The 23,160-nt window shown below is 42.2% G+C and overlaps 1 protein-coding gene and 1 long non-coding RNA gene across 11 annotated transcripts in view; one reads left to right on the top strand and one right to left on the bottom strand.

The window, feature by feature from the left end:
• Positions 1-2,512: 2,512 nt before the first annotated feature.
• On the top strand, positions 2,513-12,071 carry LOC113032501 (uncharacterized). The gene is made up of 3 exons (XR_003273887.2): positions 2,513-2,538; positions 6,791-6,871; positions 11,551-12,071. It is a non-coding gene; the product is annotated as an uncharacterized LOC113032501 (long non-coding RNA).
• The window catches only part of nphs1 (NPHS1 adhesion molecule, nephrin), a 38,574-nt gene continuing 21,020 nt past the window's right edge, over positions 5,607-23,160 (bottom strand). For 6 of the 10 annotated variants that reach the window (XM_026185443.2, XM_026185441.2, XM_026185445.2 and 3 more), the window contains 20 exons: positions 22,557-22,698; positions 17,674-17,798; positions 17,404-17,572; positions 17,093-17,222; positions 16,730-16,902; positions 15,881-16,021; positions 15,200-15,340; positions 13,433-13,554; positions 12,704-12,863; positions 12,438-12,594; positions 12,008-12,159; positions 9,321-9,432; positions 9,044-9,225; positions 8,886-8,936; positions 8,510-8,632; positions 7,940-7,991; positions 7,435-7,567; positions 6,546-6,624; positions 6,238-6,386; positions 5,607-6,114 (listed from right to left, as the gene is read on the bottom strand). In XM_026185443.2, coding sequence (XP_026041228.1) covers positions 6,025-6,114; positions 6,238-6,386; positions 6,546-6,624; positions 7,435-7,567; positions 7,940-7,991; positions 8,510-8,632; positions 8,886-8,936; positions 9,044-9,225; positions 9,321-9,432; positions 12,008-12,159; positions 12,438-12,594; positions 12,704-12,863; positions 13,433-13,554; positions 15,200-15,340; positions 15,881-16,021; positions 16,730-16,902; positions 17,093-17,222; positions 17,404-17,572; positions 17,674-17,798; positions 22,557-22,698 — 2,583 coding nt within the window. In that variant the 3' untranslated portion in view covers positions 5,607-6,024. Of the gene's footprint in view, positions 6,115-6,237; positions 6,387-6,545; positions 6,625-7,434; positions 7,568-7,939; positions 7,992-8,509; positions 8,633-8,885; positions 8,937-9,043; positions 9,226-9,320; positions 9,433-10,573; positions 10,728-12,007; positions 12,160-12,437; positions 12,595-12,703; positions 12,864-13,432; positions 13,555-15,199; positions 15,341-15,880; positions 16,022-16,729; positions 16,903-17,092; positions 17,223-17,403; positions 17,573-17,673; positions 17,799-22,556; positions 22,699-23,160 lie in introns of those variants that run through there. The other 4 variants (XM_026185442.2, XM_080307910.1, XM_080307909.1 and 1 more) reach the window with 4 other exon arrangements.

Genomic DNA, 23,160 nt, shown 5'->3' with positions numbered 1-23,160 from the left:
TTTATTGTGATGTACTGAAGTTTTAAGGAATTGGAATTGCCAGACTCTTGAATTACTGCTTTTTGTCTGTCGTGCTTTATTGCTTCAAGGCTGAAGAAATGAAGGTTGTGATTGTGACCTAAGAGCTTTACCGAACTGAGAAGCACAAACCTACACTGTTACAGCAGACAAAGCCTGCAATTCAAGAAGACTTGCAGAGGAGAGTCTTTGTGCAGAGTGCTGGTGATGCATTTTGAACAGCTTTTCACATTTTTATGTGAAATGGTTTTTTTTTTGTTTGTTTGTTTTAAGAAGTGTTAATATTTACACTAATCAACCACTGACAGGTGAATCATTACAGTGCTCTTGAAACTGATGTGAGCAAGGAAAATGGGCCAACTTGATGGCTAGATGAGTCAGAGCTCCTCCAAAACTGGGGTGCTCCCAGGATGCAGCAGTTAGGCTCACTGATGATGGATTAATGGCTGGCAGATCAGAAGAGCCTAATTGCAGAAAACCTGAATGCCATTTAAGAATACAAAATGCACTGCAGCATGGTGAATATAGGGCTGGGCAGAGATGATGTAAAATGCTCAAGAATATTCAAGTGAGTGTTACAACTGGACCCTGGAACAACAGAAGATGACACAGTCTGGTTATCCGCTTTTTCGTTGCTTAAACCTTACATACAGCTGACATTTTCACACCTTCGAAGTATGACTCAAACCAAGAACTCCCTCACAATTGTCTTTTGAGGTTTCTAACCTGATGACATGCACACATTGCTCAAGATTTGTCCGCCATACTAAACACACTCAAATGGAAAACATGTGTATTTCATAACTACGTCACTCCTTCCTGACTCTTGCTGGGTGAAACTGATTGCTGCATCAAAAACGTAGTAATTCGTAATTGCTTTGGTTGCTAGCGGATTTTCACAGTTATAGTTGCTCATGTTTGTTCACAAACACTAACCAAGCAGTAGTCTGTGCTTTGGAACCAGTGGTAGAAAGCCTTGCATGCGGGACTTTCCCACACTCACTGAAATGGCAGCACAGATACTATCTATAATCTTATGACCCCACCCCCTCCCTAATCCCATTCCCACCCAACCCTCCTTTTGATATACATTTTCATACGAGTTAGTTTAATCTCAATTAGATTAGATTAAATCTCACTTAGTAGAGTAAATTGACCTCCGTAAGACTCCTGCTCTTTTTGTGCACCACACATCATCGCTCCTGTGCTGTTTTACTCTTTCAAGATTCTCCCATGATCCTTCAAAAACCAGCAGGTGCCTGTGTCTGTGGGAACCTGGGCAGGTGTGGTAGGAACACAGACAGCTCTCGTGACAATGTCAAGTTCCCCCTTGAACTCTGTCACCACTGTCCCAGAAAAAATTACACACAGGCATGTAAGGGAGATACAGCTTCTCTATTTTGTAATTCCCTAAAAGCACCAATTTCATTTTATTTGATTTGACCCACACTGGTGGATCTGAAACCCTCAAATTTGACTCTGTGCAGCCTCAGACTTTAATAGCACCCAAAGAAAATGTTTTAAATATTTTCATCTTTGTGTGTTTGTGTGTCAAATTTCATGATAAAAGAATGACATTTAGGACATTTTTGTTGCTGTCAAATGTCAAAACTGTTCAAATTTGACCAGAAGAGTGTTGAAGGGTTAACTTGGGAATAAATGGAAGCCGAGTACATGATGAGAATTCACTGGTCATTTAAACCTTCTGTCTACTACTAAGAAGGCCCACCCTTAGCCATCATAGAGGCACAGACTCAAAATAAATACATAAATAAATAAAAAAAAATCCAGGAAGCATGTCACGTGGTATCAGCCACTGAGAAAGCAACAAATTCTGTTTAATGCATTGGACTTGATTTTCCCACAGGTAATCCATCTGTATCTGATCTAAAGAGCAAATAAACACCTTGAAGTGCCTGTCAGGCATTCAGGGACAGTTTGTAAAACTGGCAAGCCCTGTTATTCTGCTGAAAGAGTGTGATGGACCGAGTTGAAAAACAGGAGGAGCCCAGGAATTATTAGAAAAATATAGTTTCCATTTATTTAACCCCCAAAAATTATATTTACAAGACTAATAAATGTTGAGCTCATAAAAGAGGTCAAAGAAACAAAACTGAACTCAGGCAAAGACTGCAAACTTAACAAACCAAATGTCTGCCCAAATATACACAATTGACCTAAAACATGAAATGACATACAAGGGTATATATATAATGGCTGATCAGACCATTGTGACACATGAGGGGGTAACAAACAAAACACAATCATAAATCGCAAACGATGCAGTACAATCTAGTTTGTTAATAAACTAAACACTAAAGAAGAAAATCAAAAAACCCCATTAAACCCTAAACTCAAATATTTAATTAAATACAAATACTTTGTTTTCAAAGTTAAAAAAAACACACATTCCCCCTTCAGCAGGAAGTGGTGGTGTGGTCCAATTATCTTCCTTTGTATTTAATGGTTTCAAACCCTGGCTACCATCTTTTGTCCAGCAACTCCCAGGGATGATGGCAGGTAAGAAATAAAAAGACAAAAGTTAGTCAGAAAGCAAAGAAATTAAGTAGTATGAATACATAAGTAAACTAAATGTGCGCGCTTACAAATAGAACAAATGTATCCAAACCAATCAATAAAGTTATTGGCAACTAAAATGTATTACGATGTTCAAATGAAGAATGAAAATACAAAAGTTACCAACTTTAGAGTGTGGCCACAGGTTTGGCCATCACAAAGAGGCTACTGGGGAAGTAGCCTTGAAGAGGTTTACTGTATTCATTTGCTAAAGTCTACAATGAGACAATATTTTTTGTTTAAACATGACAACATAGCAGGCTCTGGTAAATGGATACTGTATTCTGGGATTTCAGGATGTGAAAATGTAAAATAGTATAAAGTTCCTAAAACCTTTCATATCAGACTCTGACACTGAAATAATAATAATGCTTATCATTGTCTTTATTTATCCCAGAAGACTGCCACACAAAAAAGATTGAATAATAAAAACACCCAACTGAACTAGTTCTACCGTACTGTATATACATTACAGGTAGCAGGCTTTTGGTTCCCACCTTGTCAACATTAACCATTCATTGTCTTTCTACCTGCTAATATTATTCCATTATCTAATATTCTGTTTAGTTAGTTGTAGTCTATCATTCACATGTTGGGGCAAATTACATCCTTCTTCCCAACAACAGGAGAGCAGGGCCACAAAGCGAGTCATGATAGCTGCCAGTGAAATCATGTTCTAATTTGTTAAACCTGTGGTTGCTTTGATTTGATTTCTTGATTTGATTTCTGAATAATGAGAGCATTGACAGAGTTTGCAGAAATTACAGTTAAATTTTTGAGTTTGCTCCCAGCTGGCAGCACAACTAGGTAAAGCAATAAAGAGGATTTATTAAATCTTACCTTTTCCCCCTCCCCAAACACTTACCTGAGAGTGGTAAGGAAGATGTTAAACCAAACCAATGAGGTAATTAGTCGCTTAATTCTGCCCCCCCCCCCCTCTCTTTTGACTTAATTGTGCTCTCATACAGCCTGCCTTTTCGAGCTCTCTTGAGAATCCTCTGAAAACAACACATCACAAATGTTCACGAGGCCAATGAGGAAAAATAGAAGCTGACATACAATATTGAGCCGTCAAGCCTTCATTTTAGCAGATTACTGTTCCTGCCTGAGCTAAAACGATACATTATGAACAGGCTTTGGCACAAAACTGCAGTCAGACAGGAAGTGAACAACTGTTCAGTAATGAGACAAACAGTTCATGATGGAGAATAGCATGCGTGACTGAGGAATCATAGTAAAACATTTAGTTTTATCTCCTGGCACACACGTCCCGCTGAGGAGACAGAAATATGTGGGTTTGACAAAATTTTGGATTGTACCAGCCTCATATAAGTCAATATTTCTGCTGAAATAATTTGCACTTGGTAGTAAGAGCAGACCACATGATGTTAATAAAAAAAAGATAGCAAGTTACCATATTTACCATATTCTTTCTAACCATGATTTTTGGACCGTAGCAGAGAGTTATGTGATGCTGATGTGATGAAACGTACTTGGAGGGGAAAGAGGAAGCTGGAAGGGTGTGTGCATAACGGATTTGTATAGAGATGTGAGAAAACCCAGTCACTATTTGTGCATATTGGGTGGAATCTAAAAGATCTATTGAAACTTTGAAGAGCTTCTGTTCTCCTTACAGCTTACATGCACTACTATAAATAAAGAGTACCCTGTAACTGCACTGCAGGAAAAGCAACTCATGTAGCCAAGCTGTTGTCAGGCCAACATGCCAATATGAGTACATTAAGCTGATGAGTGATTAGTTCCGAAAGCACTTTCAGAAAGATAGACACACAAGTTATTAAACGTCTTCTTAAAATAGTGCTACTAGTATTACTCTTCATATAACTCTTTAATATAAAGCTATCTGTATGTTATTTCTTTGAGCCAGCAGCATGGCTCAGCTGATAATAATAGCACTTAATTGGCCAAGCACTGTGAATGGGTCAAAATGCATTACTCGGCTGTACTTTGTGTCAGGTGACAATTACCAAATATTAGCTTCCTTACAGGCTAAACTAAAACAGTGAAGTAAACACTGCATCTGCTGAATATTAGCATCTACACTGTCTCCACTCTGATAAAAGAAATAAAGAAAGCTGATGTAAGAATTTAGCTAAAAGCACTGCTATGCTTTACAATGGAAGGACAGTGTCACAGAGAGACTTGCATTTTTGCAGAGGTTTGTTTTTTTCTTCTTCTAAATTGCCTTTACAATCAGATCTCACACATTTGATCAGAATTCATTGTCAACATCATTGTTTTGTTTTTTGTTTTGTTTTTAAATGTCTGGTGTAATGCCATTTGGGTTTTGAAAAATATCTACAAAGATTAAAACTATTGCATGGGCTGTGGAGTGAAAGCCTTCGGCGAACTGCTTTTCTCTGAACTAGAGAAGAATTTTGGAGCAGTGGCCACAGCAGCGGCTTAGCTTAACCCTGTCTTCTGCTCTCTCTATCGCTCCCTGACTGCCCACTCGCCACGACTCTGCAAGACAAATTCCCTGCATGGTTTCTCCTTCTCTCGCTCTCTCTGATGCTGCGAGCCGAACTTCAATCCCAGAGAAAACAGGATTAGAGCCTGGCCCTAGATATGGCTTTACCTCCCGAAGACATAACTGTGCTAAATACCCCTCACTACAATCCCATTGTAGGGATTCCCACAGACTAACTGTGAGATCTGAAACTCTTTGTAGGAGACAAAGGAGGGATGGCACACTGTTCTCATCTGGATACATGTTGGAAAATGTCGATGTAGGATGGGTCAAAAGGATGATGTCTGCCAGGGTGGCACCGTCAGTCTGTACTGCTTCTGCCCCAGCGCACAGCCGTGTCAGTCCATTTTTATGTCTCACTGACTCATGTCTACCTGCAGGCCAAAGCGATGGATGGGGGGGAGGGGAGCGTGAGTAGTGACCAGCACTTGGCTCCAAGAAGCAGGGCAAAGGTGAAAGGGGCAAGAGTGGAAGAGGAGAATAGACTATGATTTCAGGGAAGGAAAAAAACAAGCTCAAAAAGGAGATGAAGAATTTTATTAATAGAAAAAGCTTGTACAATAGCATCGGTTTGACAATCCTTGATTGCATGTGGGTCTTGTACTTTCCCCCCCTCAACCTATTCATTCCCTTTCTTCCAGCTTCCTTTAAGCTTGTTCAGCTTTTTGTAACAGTCAGTACATTAGGTCAAACCAATCTTTTGAGGAAAATTTCAAATGATCAGAATATACAAAAAAAAAGTCAAAACACTTGAAAATTGAAATTTTGCATTATGTCACATCTCGGTTTTTGCCTTTTCATTCAAGGTGATTGGTGAGATACAATTCAAAGAGAATGATGATAACAGAAAAACACAGTGGTGAATATCTGTTTTACAATACTCTATTGAATGGATACGGTCGACTCACAAGCCGTACCGTATAGAATTTGTTCGACTACTAAACTAACTCTCCTCGTAGCTCAAAGGGAAGATCAGAATCTCTCTGCGGTTGGTGAACAGCCATGAACTGCCTCGTTCTCTCAGCACCCTGCAGAGACACGTTAGATGTATGTTAGGTGACACGTGTATTGTGTGTTTTACGGTTTTATCGCAAGTAAATAATGTTCAAATCAAAGATATTTTATAACAGGGTGTGTGTTTATTTACACACCCGAGGGCGGGTTGGCAATCTCCATTCGTTCCTTTGTTGACTCAGTTTGTGTTCAAACACAACTGAAGGGGGAGGACGAGAGGGAGCCGCTGTGTCCTGGTACATACCCACATCTTCATACAAATGGTCGACGGGGCGACGGATGACATCTTGTAGAGCACATAGAACGCATGGCGAAAACACAATCGGGAAATACTGTAAATGTGCTGCATTAGAACAAGGTCAGATATAGACTCTAAATGTAGCATGATATTTAGGCTGTGAGGTGTTTACTGGCCTGACTGCTCTGAGCCACGTTTGCGTCTTACCAAGTCCACGTGTTTCCTCAGGGGGGGGGCTGAGATGTGGCGTGTAGACACCGGTGGGATAATAATAATGGGAACATTCCTGCAGAATATGAGACAGAAGCGATAGCATCAGCTCATCAGCCATGACCTTCGATAACTTCCCTTTAATAGCAATTCCAGATGTTTCTCATCAATGGAGGGATGGAGGCTACTGTGAATTTTTTAAAGAAATGATTCAACCTATTTCTGTCGCCACTTTTGTCTAGAAATAACCTCGCAACACATTTTGAAGATTCCCATCATGGATTCCTGCCTGTTTAGGAAAACATGGGAAGTGAAGACAAAGGGTATGTAATCCCTGTTATCAAATGGAGAAGTCATTGGCATCCACACACTAACAGAAACAGTTTTTTATCTTAAAAATGTTGCAAACAGGCTGAAAATCTGGCCCAATCACACCAAACCTTCTATTCAAAACTAGTTATCATTATATGTTAAATATGTTTATAGGCAAATCAGTGTAAGGTGTTTGCAGATCCATCCTGTTCTGACAGCAGTGTTATGTTTTCTTTTTACTACACTAAACTGTTTTCTCCAAGGTTCAAATCCCCGTTGGCCTCTTTAAAGTACAAAATGATAATTTCTCCAAGATCGATATGTATTTTGAATGCTAATTGTGATGTATCGATCTCTGTTCCATCTCTCTGCACTGCTAAAGGTTTCATTAGCTTATCTATCAATTTCCCATGTTATGGCTGAATTCTCCGCTTCCTCTCCTGCCAGTATTCCTCACCCTGTGCATAACCTCTTTCCTTCCTTCATCTGTTTACGCAACCTTTTTTGTGTCTTCGCATATTTTTCAATTGCCCTTTTCACTTTCTGCTCTTTGCCTCCTCTCTCGGGTTCCCACCTCCGCATAGCTCTCGTACACGTTGCTGTCCGCTTCTGATCCAGAGTCAACGAGCAGCGTGCGCTGGGCTGCCGCGTTGATCATCTCTCTGCTCTCGTACTTGTTGGAGTTTCCCGCAGTTGATTGACTTGACCTGCACGGTGGAATCACACTTTGTCATCTGCCAGCCCACGATTTATTTCCCCGCAACTTGTAGTAATTAGTCCCCAGTGTGAATTCAGAGTTACAAAGCATTCACCACGCACAGCAGCTTGTTTCCTGCATACATTAACTTCTTAATAACAATACATTATGTGGCATGTGTATCCATTTGTTGCAGGGTTGCGGTGCGGGTTTATTGACACTAATATAAACGGGATATTGAGAGACTTGTTGTTTTTGCCTGCCTGGCTGTTTTCTGGGGAGTTTTTTTGTCCACGGATGAGCGGGTGGATGAGGGCTCAGACTTACTTGAGTGGATTTGGTTGGTATTTTTATTACTTCTTATGACAGGGCCTGAACCTACCCCTCATCTTCTTTCTTCTTTCCATCCAACACACTGTCCCTGCTGCCCGCTGCTGGGGATACAAAAGAGAAGCCAAGATAATCAGAGAAATGTAAAAGACGAGAGTGAGAGTGAATGAATGACGAGTAGGCTGTAAAGAAAAAAGAAAAAGAAAAAAAATCTATGTGAAAACCAAAAGGCAGGTGAGAAAAAAAAATCTTGAAGGAGAGACCTTGACAGTTAGAGTGAAGAAGAAATGGGAAGAGACAATAAAAGCGATAGAGGACGGACATAATGATAGCAAATGAAATAACAGATATATATGAAACACAGGGGTGACAGCTTTGAAGGATTAATGTGACGGGGAGGGTGGAGGCCTATGTAGTGAGGAAGAGGAGAAGAGACAGGGTTGACAAATAGAAAAAAAAGGCACATAAAGAGATGAGGCGAGAGCGAGAGGCTAAGCTGACAGTTGTATCGTGGCTCAGTGATATTGCTGTGGAGGTATGTGAGGAATCAGAACAACGCGATGACAGAGCGCCGTGGAAGAAACATTTTAACATCCACTGATGGGAATATAATTATGTTTACCTGTCTGACCTTGCCTCTTTTTCCACCTTAGTCCAAAGAAGCAACCAATCAAATTAAACACCAGCAGGCCTCCTAATACTGCTGTCAACACCACAGTCAAATAGACTGGCAGTCCACTTCCACCTAGTTTGCAAAACATTAGAAATATTATCTCTGTGCAGAGGAAGTAATATGGAAATTTGCAAAGATAAAAACTGACTGAGACAGGCCCGACCACTCACTCAATTGTCTTTATTGATTAAAAACTAGCAGAGGGGAAAAAGTATGGGTGGGTGCCATGACAACCACACTTTTACAGCAAACATTAAAAGCATTGGAGGTGCATATATTAACATGATTTAGCCAAATGAAGGTAGCTGCTGTGTAAAAGACTTACCCTGTGAGGCTGGGTCTATATCTGATGGGTCCTCATCTGAATCTGGCCTCTCTACAGACAAAATAAAATAGGACCGCAAATGCACATTTGTTAATTAGATCTCAGACTATCAGGTGCTTGTGCTGTTCAACCCTAAAGTGGGGTTACTCCAAACTGACCCTTAGTGGTGATGGTCAGTACTGCATTGTTGTCAGCATATTCGCTCTCTCCTATTGCATTAAGGGCATTGACAGAGAAGTTGTAAGTGGTGACAGGCTGCAGACCAGTAACAGTAAAGGTTGTCTCACTGGGAGGGAAGACATCCACATACAGGAAACTGACAGACTGATCCCAACAGTACCTGTCAACCAAAACAGTTAGTCAAGTACAATTCTTTGAGACTCCGAAAAAAAACCCCACCCTTGTTCATCTGACATCGTTTCTTGGCTCTTTCACCTGATGCGGAATCTCTGTTGCAAACCACCATTGAAGCCGGGTATCCATTCAAGAGTGACAGAGTCATGGCCAACACTGACTTGGCGAAACGATGAAGGGGGATCTGGGTGATCTGAGGGTAAAAGAAAAAGCAGAAAAATGAAAAAAGAAGAAAAACAAAGAAAGAAGGAAGAAGAAGCAAGCGTGCGCTCAATTTTTGTGAGAGAGCTGAACACCGTCACTCAACAGGGGGCTGTTTGAAAAGGCTTTAGGTGCTAAGAAACTGAGATGTGTGCCATTATATAGTCGAGTGATTCCATTCGCAGGCATGAAGAGCTACTGTGGATTAGACTGGTGCCGCCTTCTTTTTAATGGAGCTGTTAAAAACAGACAAAATGATAAACATGAGTTCAGAGCTGATGTTTTTTTTTTAAATTTTATTTCATTTCCATTATTTATTTATTTTTTGACAAAAGGAAAATAGAAAGAAAAATCACTTAGGGGTACTCTCACTTTCCCCATTTGTCATACAGCTGTGTTAGGAACAAAATCATTTTGTCTGATATACTGCACCCATACTGTGTATAACTGTTTACCTCAGAACAAAATGCTCGCTTTATTTTTTTGCAGTTTAATTTCATGCTGTGCCCTCATGACACATCACTCCAGGTATATTAGTCTGGAATGTTTAATCAAGAAAACTGGGAACAACCAATGACGGTAAACAGGCCAGAAGAGAGATGATCATTGTGGTTAAAATTTGTCGGAAAGCTTTAAAAGCTTGTTTATTTTTTCCAACAGTTTATTCTTTGTCAAAGTTTAGCGAAAAGGCTTAAAAAACCCTCATATTTCCCGACAGCAGCAGTTTTGCATCACTCCTCATTTGCTCTTGCTTGCCCTTTGTTGTATAAGCGATGAGTAAACATGGGATTTAGCTTTAGCTGGTCTTTCTCAGCATAAACTAGCTGATTTATCCATTTTATCCAAAAATGTTCTGCAGTGAAGGATGAAGCCTCTTGATTATTATCAGTATTGTGAACAAAGGTCAGTGTAAGCAATCCAGGTCTTCAGTCTGACACAGGGCATAACTTCAGTCAGGGTAGTAAAGCAAAAGTGGATTATTTGGCATTTGGAGCGTAGAAAAAAGAAAAAAAAAAGAAAAAAAAAAGGAGGTTGGTTTTTTGGGGGGCAGAGGGAGAGATAGTGGAGGGGAAAAGGAGGAGAGATAGTAGCGTAGCAACATAAGAAGGATGCTCTGCTCGTCTATGGCTCCGGGCTTCAGCCCAGTTTGCAAAGTAAATAATTCCCGCTATCAGCTTTGCTCATAAGATTCCAGGGCAGAGAGGTCAGCCTTATTTGGATCTCGTCTCCTTCAAATCCAAAAAGCACCATGCTACAAGAGGAAAAAAGCTCTCCTCCTCTCAGGCTCTACAATGATAAGGAAGCATATAAAATGTATTATCACTGCGTCAGATAAATTATGAATATTCACAGCTGTAAAAAAAAAAAAAAAAAGGAAAAGAAAAGAAAAGAAAGTGACTGGGGAAAAAACAATATTGGATTGTATTTTATGGTTTTTATAGTAAACATTAAATGTGTCCAACTGTGGCTGTGGGCTTTTGCTCAAAGCTGGACTGTGCTGATAATAGTGGTAGTGCACAGATACACTGGTAGCTTGAAGGTAGAAACCTCTAAGCATGCTGGCAGACTCAAGCATATCACTGCAGCATTATCTGAGGAAGAAGTAAAGTAGTGCTATGGGCTAAATGATAAGGTAGAGATAAAGCAGTGGAATAAGTTTACTTAAAGTGCTGCTTCTCAGGAGCAACAACTCTCTTCACTTTACAGAAGTCTAGATGTCTAGTGCCTCCCCCAGACTATTGTAATTTTGCTGAAAACAGCTGATAGACTTTGGACAAGGCAGCACTCAGACTCAGTCATTGTGATACGCTGCCAAATTAGAAATAAAGGAAAAAAAATAGCCCTCCACTACCAAGTATAATGAATAATCATGAATAATGATTATTCATGATAATAACAATAAACCATGAATAATCCCTACATGTTGAGCCATAACCACTGAGTTTGATCATTTACCATCAGCTACTCTAAGTCAGATCTGAAGGGACCACAATCACCAAGAACACCATTGGTAACACAGTTATTATGCTTATTACGACCCAGAGAACAGCATCCCTACAGTCAACCACAGAGGCTGAAACCTTTGCTTTAGTGCTGTTTTTCCCCTAAGGATCCAGGATGACTTCATCGCATTGAGGTTCCTGTGGAGTGAAGATGGAAAGAAAATCTGTGGAGGGAACTGAAACTTTGAGTTGCCAAGCAGCAGCCAAGAGACCTAAAGGACTAAGAGATTTTCTGTAAAGAAGACCGGCCCCAAATCCCTCCTGAGGTGTGTTCAAACCTGGTGATCATCTACAAGAAACATATCATTGCAGTGCTTGGCAGTAAGGGTTTCTCCACCAAGTACCTAGCCATGTTTTGCTCGGGGATCAAATACGTATCTCAGTGGCATACAAATCAATTTCTAACTTTTTATGTAATGTATGTTTTTTTCTGGATTTCTCTCCATTAAAATCAAACTACAATAAAAATTACATACTGTTAATTTCTTTGAAAGATTCAGTCCTATAACTCTCTACAGAGATAGGCTTACACACACACAGGAAACAAAAATAGCGATTCAGTACTTGTGCTGATGAGCTGGATGTCTAGCTTGTCTTCCCCAAGCGAGTTGCGTGCAGTGCAGCTAAAGACAGCGTAGTCCAAAACTGCGCTCACGTTTACCACTCGAACTGTGCTGGTGTGAAAGGAGCCTTCCCTCATTATCATCTCCTCATACCTGTAGCATGAACGTACGCACACAAACACAACCAGAGAAACACAATAGAGAAAGACAAATCCTTAGCATACAGACACACATTTTGCATTTTAATGTTACTCAGCTTGACACAAAAAAGTGTTGAACAGGTAAAAAATATCAAAAGCACTAAATCTGGATTTAGCAATGACATATTAAAAAATTGCAAAATAGTGTAGCATATAATATTTGACTTGAAGTTATTTTTATTATACAAATTTAGCACAAGCATAAACAATTAACATATTCAATTCTCCAACCTGGGATTTTCAAAATCCATGAGTACACCACTTTTTTCCCAAGAGAAGTCGACACGAGGAACGCCCTCTGCCTGGCACACAATTTCAGCTGTGCTAGTGCCATCCCCTCTGCTTGCTACCTTTCTCCATTGGGGACCTTTACGAAGCTCTGGTTTAACTATATATGACAAGATGGGCATAGAAGATTATTCTTGCAGATACCACACAGCGAGGAAATGGAAATGTTTTATCGCCTTCTCACAGTGAAAACCGAATACAAAACTCACATTGCACAACCAACCGTATATGTGCACTGGCAGGGGGTTCTATGCCATTATTGGCTAGGCACTCATAACTACCAGCGTGAGCCCGAGTCACATTATAGATGGTCAGAAGGCCTGATTCGTCTTCCTGGGTTTCCTCGCCCATCTCCACCTCCTCCTCTCCCTGTCAAAGATAGAGTGAGGCAGGATAAGAAGACGACAGCCGCTATCCCTCAGCACACATCTGCCTCCCCTACCTGTCTAGATGGATGAGAGCTAGACAGGTAGATTGTGAGGAAGAGCTGAGCTGGAAACCATCAGGGCCTGGGGTCTGGATGGGAAGGGCACTCAATGGAACAAGCTCTGAGAAGAGGAGAAGAATAATGCCAAAGGCTAGAGAGCCACAGGAAAAGAGAGAAGGAGGGGCCATGCAGGTTGAAAGTGACACGCACACACGACTGCCAGGGGGTGGGTTAAGACTGGTCGGCATCGGTAGATACAGAGACCACGCCACATTGACGAATGTGCCCTTTAGTCACGCAGCAGTAATGAAAGCTATTTTTCTGGATTTGGGCTGAGCGTGGAGCAGGAAGAGGTGGGGTGGAAGGATAGTTAGAGCCAGTGAAATATGGTGCATCTGGGCATTTGCAAAGGCCAGTAAAAAAATGGCAAGAAAGGAAGCCAGATAAAAGGAAGGTCATTTAGGGGATGACTGCTTCTGTGTACGTTTTTTTTTATATATGTGGCTCTCACCAGCCATTTCCAAGAGAACATGCCAGCTATAATCGGGTTCGCATCTGCCACACATATCAGATCTGCTGTTTCCCCCAGGTTCACGAACACCGGCTCTTTCTCTGCTTTGACACTTGGAGCATCTGAGGGTAAGAAAAAAGGAATAAGGTTACGGCAGGAGCAATGTCAACCAGGGACAAATCATTTGGCAAACCATTAAACAGGCTTGCTGCATTGCTGTAATTACTCTTACACCAGTTTGCCTTTGCAAATATTCATAAACCCATTATAATTGGCCACTGTGCTTTGGATACAATGTCATTAACTTCTTTAGGTGATAACCAAGACCAAGAATTGAAAACACAGGGGTCGCAGAGGAGACCAAGCAAAGTCTCAACTCCACTACTTAACTATCAGGCTTGAGTTCATTCTCTGTATGGTCATTAGTCAAAAAAATAAAACAAGAGAAAAGCATCAGAAAGGAAAAAAAAATCCAAAAATACTAATGAAGCGCACTTACTTAAAACAAGCTCTGTCAACAAGGCAGAAACAGGTAAAGGTCATACACACAAAACAACAATAAAAACTCATTGGAAAGCTGACAGTGAGACAATAAAGAGCATAAAGGCAGTCTGGCTAACATATAAATAGGGAAGTGATTAGCTAAAGGGAAAAGGGGACACAACAAAAATAAAAATAAATCAAATATGGACATGAGTTAAGCAGATGGAATAACTAAATAAGCAAAACAAGAAAGAGAAAGGAAGAAACACAGTAAGAGCATCTGTTCTTCTTATAGATGTGTCTGTAACAGACATCTGGTCATGTGACCTATGAAGGTGTGATAGTGATGAAACAAACAAGAGGAGTAGGGTAACCTGGTGACCCTCCAGTTTGCCATTTTTATACATATACAATCATTCTACATATACGCTATATCTTCTTCCTCACTGCATGACTACACCTCTTTTCTTTGTTCGCCTCTGCCTCACAAGCTTTTCATACATCCCATGGGTGCCGTGTACTTGCAACAATAAAGCCATTAGTGCCTACTTGTCTAAACCTATGTTCACTCTCGAGGAACAGTGATGGGAAACGCTAGCAAGACACAGACCTCTGGGTTTGTGGAATCCACCCATGTTGGTCTCCTAACCAAGAACGACACCAATAAGTGGCTTACACCGCCACACATAAAAGCTACCACAATTCTCCATACATAATGAATATCTACAACTGTCAAGCCCAGTCAGATCAAGATGGCAGAATCCATTAGGCATGTACCATGGGCTTTAGTGAATCAGGCAGACCTACATTTTCCACATTCCTATTATTAAATCATCAGTATCGGGGCAGAGGGCCTAGAGCTTGAGGCTGGGCCTGGGGCAGCAGTGGTGGTGGATGGCCTTGCATGGAGGTCTAATGAATGAGGTACGTTTGGCGGGGAGGAACTAGAAGTCAGAGTTGTTGTCAGCATGTGTGGATGCACACTGTCGAGTTCAAAAGCAGTCATACTGTTCCGATTCAAATTCAATTTACAAAACAGGCAAGAGAAATTCTGCTCGTTCTCTATTTAAAGAAGGAAACCTATTCAATAAAGAGTTACCATCTCAATCATTGTTTAAAAATCTCCTTTGCCATTGTAGTTGGCTTCTTGGGGCACTTTCATTAACTTCTATAAAATGTTTGCTCCCTTTCAAAAGGTATAGGAGCAACAGAACAACATCAGAAAGTGTATGCAAATCTAAAGATTCACACGAGCTCGTCCATTTCCTGTGTGCAGGGTCTTACACTGAACGTCCAGCGTGATGGAGATTTCGTTTGCGCCTTCATCGTTTTCACACTTGACGGCGTAAACTCCGGCATCGTTCCTTGACACATTCCTGATCTCCAGTGAGTGGTCATCTAACCAGTGATAGCGGTAATCTTCCTCTACCAAAACACACACAGACACACGCACACACAGACGTAAAAAGCAATGGTAAATTAAGTATTCATTACATGCTCATCAACTGAATGTCCTCTGGCCACTGGTCTCTAAGTGACGTCTAATTATTGATTGGTCTGGCCGGATTCTCACATCAAGCCAACAATAGACTGTGAGAGAGAGACACCTTCTTTTCCACAGCGCTTAAAATGTAATAGGTGCATTTTTGCATTTAAAATAGTCATTTTATAGTGCTGTTGTATAATGGAGCTAACAGAAAAAGAGAGTGGGTGCAGCAGGGCCCTGGTGACACTGGCCAGGAGGAGAAGCCAGGTTTAGAACTGTTGTGTTGTATTCAGGGAGACAGCAATCCTCATTTAGACTGCATACATTAGAGCAGTAATGAGAATCACATTTGGCAGGGTCCCATGCTGGCTAACCTGCCATGTTTTATTCAGACCCTGAATGGCAGAGCTGAGTGCTTACTTGCTGGCTCAGCTCAACTAGGACCTGGTTTATAGAGCCATCACACAACCCTAGATCACCTTTGACCAGCTTCTCCCTGCGGTGCAGCCAAATGCAGGAGACCTCCTCTGGGTTAGCTGAGACCAGCAGTGGGATGACTGCCATGTCATCCTCAAGCACCTGCACCTCTGTTGGTTGGTCTGGGCTGAATTCTGGTGGGTCTGACAGACAAGCAGCACAAAAAAATAAAATAAAATAAAATACAGCTACAGTGAATTGGATTCATACTAAGCAAATAGATCAGTGGCAAGGATATAAAGTCAGTGCCACAGAACCACCAAGAGTGAGCACAAAGACACACAAAACATGTTGGACGTGAAAGCACGAAGAGACACTAATGAGAGTCAAACAAGTAGAAAGTCGACATCCCACCAATAATTCCAGATCTTACTAACTTCACACACTTAGAGGACGGGGGAGTAAGGCAGCACAGGAGGAAGAGGGACAGGCATTAAAACAACGAGTGACAGTACTGTTGTCCAACGGCAGCTCTGCACAAACACACAGTGACATTCCTTCATGCTCATACACAGCACCAAGCTTTGAAACAGTGGCTGGCTGCTGCCTGTGAAATGGCATCAAAGACAAACATGGCCATGCAGCAAAGCAAATGCACAATTAGGACACATTGCCACAGAGCTCAACAGACCCACAACTCACAACAAAGGTTTCCGGTAAACAAAAAAAATTATATTGAACACACATTCTGCAAAGTCACATCAGCAAACTACTTTTTGATCCACGTCATTAATGATCATCATTGTGCATCATTTAAGAATGATGCAACCCAAATCTCTCAGTCAGTGACAGGAAAGAATGAGAAAAAAAAAGAGAGAGAGACGTGAGCAAACAATTCACCTTCTACTTACAAAGCACATTGAGCTTATAGTACATGTTGGTCCCCTCTGCCAAAACATGGCTGTAGGCCTGGCAGATGACCTTCTGGTTGTGATGCTGTGAAGTCAGATTCAGAGACAGAGAACTGTGCACTGAAATGCCACCAAACTCAGCATCCCTGGGTTCCTCCTCGACTCCCTGCAACCTACGACACAATTGCCAACCAGTAAATCCAATTAATAAAGGACTTCAAGTGCACCACACAGTTATCATTTCTCCTCATTTAATAGGATAAACATCAATCATTCAGACTCATTCTGATAGTGAATTGGGGATCTGATTTTACATAAGAGCTTTTTCTGTTATGTCCCCTTTAGCCTACTGACTAGGCAAACCTTAATGGGCCCAAGATCCAGGAGATGTTTGCCATCGGACTGCTGCTTCCAGCCTGGCACTCCAGGATTAGCGCCTCACCCTGACGAAGTACCTCTTGTTGGGCTGTGATCTTCATACTTACTGGTGTAACTGGAGAACCACAGAGTAAACACGAAAATTCAATTTTGACTCATTGATTATTTCAAGATGAAGGATATAAAATGCAGCAAATCAAATCTGCTGTGAAATTCATTTATCTAATATAATGCTTTTCTCTCAGCTAAGTTAGACTGGGAGAAAGTTCAAGTCTTAAAGCTCCAGTCTTACTCACAGTGAACCCTGAGCTTGGTGTATGCAGAGATGGTTTTCTTTGCTTTATTCGTGGCGTCACAGCGGTAGCTGGCCATGTTGTCACTTGCTGTCAGGACCACGACCAGTTCTCGAGCTACACCCATATCAAACGAGGTCTGCTGCAGTGCACCAGTCACTGCCGTTCCATCCTAAATCACAAAGAAAGATTGTAGATCTCTGTGTTTAGGCTCGACAAACACCACGACACAAATATACAGTCAGGCATGCTCTTACGGCAGTGCATTCTCACCTTGAACCAAGCCAAAGTTGCTTTCGGATTTCCCCCAGTGGCGAAACAGACCATATGGACCGTGCTTCCAGAACGTAAGGGGACATCTTCAGGTGGAGCATTGATCCAGACTTTTTGAGGGGGGTCTGTTGATTGTAATTTTTTATGATCAGTTCCTTTGGGGGTTTTTTTTAAAATATGTTAAGTAGACCTGTTTTCCATCTTGTATTAAGGGACTGGTCTCTTTAAAAGAGCTGAAGTTGATATCAATTATACAAATATCAGTTCAAAAATTTCTGCAAAAGACTTTTCCTGGAACTGTGGGGGGGACGGGGTGGCAGTAAACCTCCTGAAATATCATCGGTCCCCACTGGTGCTTTTCTCCAAACTCTGTTATCTAATCAATTGGCAGAAATTGGCTGTTTGTTTTCCCCCTCCTGGGAAAAACAAACAGTTGTCCTCAAATCATTGCAAACACAATAATATAACATTAAATTATACAAGAAAATGCAATGAAAAGACTTTTGCTAATTATAGACACTCAAAAGATTGTGTCCCTCCTTCATTTCCCTCATTGTGGATTGGTCCACTGCCCATCCCTGAAAACCCCAGACACATTAGGCTTCCATATTAGGCTTCCATATTAGTGTCTGCAGAGCAATCTCTTTAAGTGTGTCAGTGGTGGCTGGCCTCCAGTAAGTAGGTACTTTGCAATGGTTAATTTAATACCAAGGATGTGTTGGCTGTTTTTTCAACTGAAAATAAAAAAAAAGACACATTTAATGTATAACTGTAACTACTCTACTTTTTCTTGGGTTTATTATCTTGTGCAGACTGTATATAAAAGATCCATGCTGTCACCCATTGTTCATGGAAGTCCTGTTTTAAAACCTTAGTTTGAGAATTTTGTCTCAAACTAGACATCACAAAGGAGAAACTGGGGACACGGCATGGTTGCAGCGTGTCAATCACAATGTAGCCCCACTCAAAAGCATACTGTATACCACCTTATCCTATATTTTACTTATCTTATAAACATAATGTCAATAAGACTTGGAATGAGAAATTGAGACCATAAATTTATTATAATAATGTTTTTACTGATATAATAGGTGAGCATCAGGATGTTCCATATAAGTTTATTTAACATCTGACTTCTTTTTGCAATTAAACCTGTAAACGATGACAGTTTTTTCTATCTATAGGATCCATTGGCATATTGTTACCAATAATATACCAATAAGGTATGGCTTTGGAAGCTTACTTGCAATTTAAATATCTCTTTAAATATTTTGCTGTTTAATTTGTTACATATGCTTGATGAGTATTTATGAAACTTCATTAAGTCAAGATGTGGATTTTCATATTAACCTCTAATATATCTTTATATGTTTATGATTAACTTACCCAGTGTAATTAGACCCTAATCACATTCGTGTTTTCTTGCTGCATGTAAAATGGGTGGCATGATTTATCTTATAATGAATTTTGTTGACTTGTATTATTTGGAAATGAAGGAATACTTAATTTATTTTTTTCAAAAATTAATTAACAACTACATATAAAATATTAAGAAGTATGTATGTTTTTTTTCAGGCTTGATAGCATTTTGGTCTTTGACACATCAACAGAAAAACATTAGGGATCCGCTTCTTTGAAAAAAAAAAAAGACTCATCATATATTTGATTTTGGTTCTGTTAATGAGAGGTTCTTTCTCACATTTGTTAATAACCTGCATCTGTGTGTCCATTTGTATACTAACTAGGTCTGCTAAAGCAGCACAGACAAGAAAAAAACCCTTCTGATTATATTTTCAGTGCAACAAAACATCAAGTAAGCGGAGAGACACCACACCTAGTGCTCCGATTACCACTGGGACCACCGTCACCTTCACCCTCCACATCTTCTCGAGCTCTTCTTTGAGCCCTTGGTATTTCTCGATCTTCTCGTGTTCCTTCTTCCTGATGTTGCTGTCATTCAGAACCGCTACATCGATCACTACGGCCGTCTTCTGATGTTTGTCTACCACCACTATGTCCGGTTGGTTAGCCACCACCACCGTCCGTCTGTATCTGGAAGTCCCACAGGATCCTAGCTCGGTCATTCTCCAATACCCTTGGGGGCGTCTCCCATTTTGACCTCGGGACTTCCAGGTTATACTCAGCACAGATGTTCCTGTACACTATGCCGGCCACTTGGTTATGGCGTTCCATGTATGTCCTGCCTGCTAGCATCTTACACCCTGCTGTTATGTGCTGGATTGTCTCTGGAGCATCTTTACACAGCCTGCACCTGGGGTCCTGCCTGGTGTGATAGACCCCAGCCTCTATGGATCTTGTGCTTAGTGCTTGTTCCTGTGCTGCCATGATTAGTGCTTCCGTGCTGTCTTTCAGTCCAGCTTTGTCCAGCCACTGGTAGGATTTCTGGATATCAGCCACCTCCTCTATCTGCCGGTGGTACATACCGTGTAGGGGTCTGTCCTTCCATGATGGTTCCTCGCCTTCCTCTATTTTCTTGGGTTTCTGCTGCCTGAGGTATTCATTGAGCACGCTGTCAGTTGGGGCCATCTTTGTGATGTATTCGTGGATGTTCCTTGTCTCATCCTGGACTGTGGCCTCACAGCCTCACCCCTGGACTTGGGGTGAAACCCTCCATGCATGGTAAGGAGCTTTCTTGTCTTGATGTCAGTGGCTTCCATCTCCTCCTTTGGCCAGCCTATTACCCCAGCAGGGTACCTGATCACGGGCAGGGCGTAGGTGTTGATAGCCCGGATCTTGTTCTTACCATTCAGCTGACTCCTCAGGACTTGCCTGACCCTCTGCAGGTACTTGGTGGTTGCAGCTTTCCTAGCGGCCTCTTCATGGTTCCCATTCGCCTGCGGGATCCCCAGGTACTTGTAACTGTCCTCTATGTCTGCAATGTTGCCTTCTGGTAGTTTGATCCCCTCAGTTCTGACTAACTTCCCTCTCTTTGTTACCATCCAACTACACTTCTCCAGCCCGAACGACATTCCGATGTCATTGCTGTATAGCCTGGTAGTGTGGATCAGTGAATCAATGTCTTGTTCACTCTTGGCATACAGCTTGATGTCATCCATGTACAGGAGGTGGCTGACAACTGCTCCGTTCCGTAGTCGGTATCCTTAGCCAGTCTTGTCAATTATCTCACTGAGGGGGTTAAGGCCTATGCAGAACAGCAGTGGGGACAGAGCATCTCCTTGGTAGATCCCGCACTTGATGGTGACTTGCGCTATGGGCTTGGAGTTGGCCTCTAGTGTTGTCCGCCACATCCCCATTGAGTTCCTGATGAAGGTTCTCAGGGTCCCATTGATCTCGTACAATTCTAGGCATTCCAGGATCCAGGTGTGGGGCATTGAGTCATAGGCCTTCTTGTAATCAATCCAGGCAGTGCACAGGTTGGTCAGTCTGGTCCTGCAGTCTCGGCTGATTGTTCTGTCTGCCAGTAGCAAGTGTTTTGCGCCTCTGGTATTCTTGCCCATCCCTTTCTGTGCCCCGCTTATGTATTGACCCATGTGCCTGTTCATCTTAGCCGCTATGATGCCTGACAGGCGCTTCCATGTGGTGCTGAGGCAGGTTATTGGTCGGTAGTTGGAGGGGACCGGTCTCTTCTGGGGGTCCTTGAGGATCAGGACTGTCCGGCCTTCGGTTAGCCATTCTGGGTGTCTCTCGTTAACTAGCAGCTGGTTCATTTGTGCTGCCAGGCGCTCGTGGAGTGCAGTCAGCTTCTTCAGCCAGTAGGCGTGAACCATGTCAGGACCTGGTGCTGTCCAACTCTTCATACTGGAGACCCTTTCTTGGATATCTGCCACTGTGATGGTTACTGGAGGTCGCTGTGGTCTGCCCTCAGATCCACTAGCCACTGAGTATTGCCGTTATGGGTTGCCGTTATGGGTTGCGTCCTTCTCCCGTATGCTCTTCCAGTATTGTTCTGCCTCCAGCCTTGGTGGTGCTGTTCTCATATTGTTCCCCTGCCACTGAAAAGTACACCTTGGCTGGTTCTGTGGAGAACAGCTGGTTTATTCTCTTGCCTTCTATCTCTCTGATGTACCTCCTCAAGCGGCTGGCCAAGGCTGTGAGTCATTGCTTGGCAGTTTCCAAGGCCTCAGGTATGGACAGCTTCCTGTACTTCTTAGGCACCTTCCTCATCGCGCCTTTCTGCAACTCCGATAGTTGGCTAACCTCCCTCTGTGCTACCTTGATCTTAGCCTCTAGCCTCCTTCTCCATGGAGGGTACTGCCCCTTGTGGCTGTTCAACTTGTAGCCAAGCATCTCACTGATCACTGCTGCCGTATTGTAGATCAACTTGTTAGTCGGTAATCGTGGCTGTAGGTATCGTCCGTAGTGCTGCATTAACATCATCTAGCAGACCTTCTGAGGTCTTGGCCTGTCTTGGCCTTCTTGGCCTGTCGATACCTGTCAGCTGTCAGCCAGTCCCACAGGCTAACCAAGCCCGATAGGACTCCTTCTTCAGCCTGGTGGCTCCCTTCACCTCTGGTGTCCACCATTTGGTTCGGGGATTACCACCACTGCAGGCACCAACCACTTTGCGGCTGCAATGGAGATGCTGAACATGGTCCATTCGGACTCAATGTCCCCAGTCTCCCTCGGAATGCTGTTGAAGCTCTGCCGGAGGTGTGCGTTGAAGATTTCGCAGACTGGGGCCTCTGCTAGCTGTTCCCAGCACACCCTCACTACACGTTTAGGTGCACAATGCTATTGTGAAAATTGTTTTGTTTACTGGACTGTACAGTTTCATTAACCCTTCAGAACAATGCTGGAATCAAAGTTTTATTCTCCATGAAGTTTTCTTGTGGCAATTATGTACACTAATATCAAAGGAATTCAAGAAACCACGCTTACTTAGAAAACTTAAAGTCACTTACAGTAGACACTGAGTTCATCGCTCTGGGTTTTGGAGAAATGTGTTCCCTTGTTAAAAGCCTCACAGGTGAGCTTCATCCCGTGCTCCTCCCTGGAGACCCGGTGGGTCATGTTGGACATGATTGTCATCCCACCGTTGTCTCCCTGCAGACACAAAGAACATCTGACAGTTTTGGGGGACAGACAGTCTTGGTCTGGCATCCTTACTTAGTTGTATGTGTGTGTGTGTGTGTGTGTGCGCGTGCGTGTGTGTGTGTGTGTGTGGGGGGGGGGGGGGGGGGGTCTGTGAGAAAAACAACCCTCGCTGGTTTGTCTTGGCGAATACAGATGGCAAATTAGCCACTGTAATAACTGATGTTGTGCATGGTCTGTGATAAATAAGTATATTCATCTGACTCTCCGGCTTTGCACACTGTTATAAATTGAGGCAAGTGTCATTTTGCACCTGCCTGATAGTGGTCATGCCTTTGCAGCACATCTGGTTATTAAAGCTATTATTGTGGTAATTACTGTAAAAGCCACAGTCAGAAAGACTAACAAAGACACTGGACAGGAGCGTCAGTCTTCATTCGCCTCACACTGTGTCGCATGCATTAAAGCTCGCAT

Source organism: Astatotilapia calliptera, chromosome 11 (genome assembly GCF_964374335.1).
Source record: "Astatotilapia calliptera chromosome 11, fAstCal68.1, whole genome shotgun sequence".
In the NCBI taxonomy this organism is placed as follows: Eukaryota; Metazoa; Chordata; class Actinopteri; order Cichliformes; family Cichlidae; genus Astatotilapia; species Astatotilapia calliptera.
The sequence above is the reverse complement of the archived record's forward strand: the minus strand, read 5'-3'. Positions and strand labels throughout refer to the sequence as shown.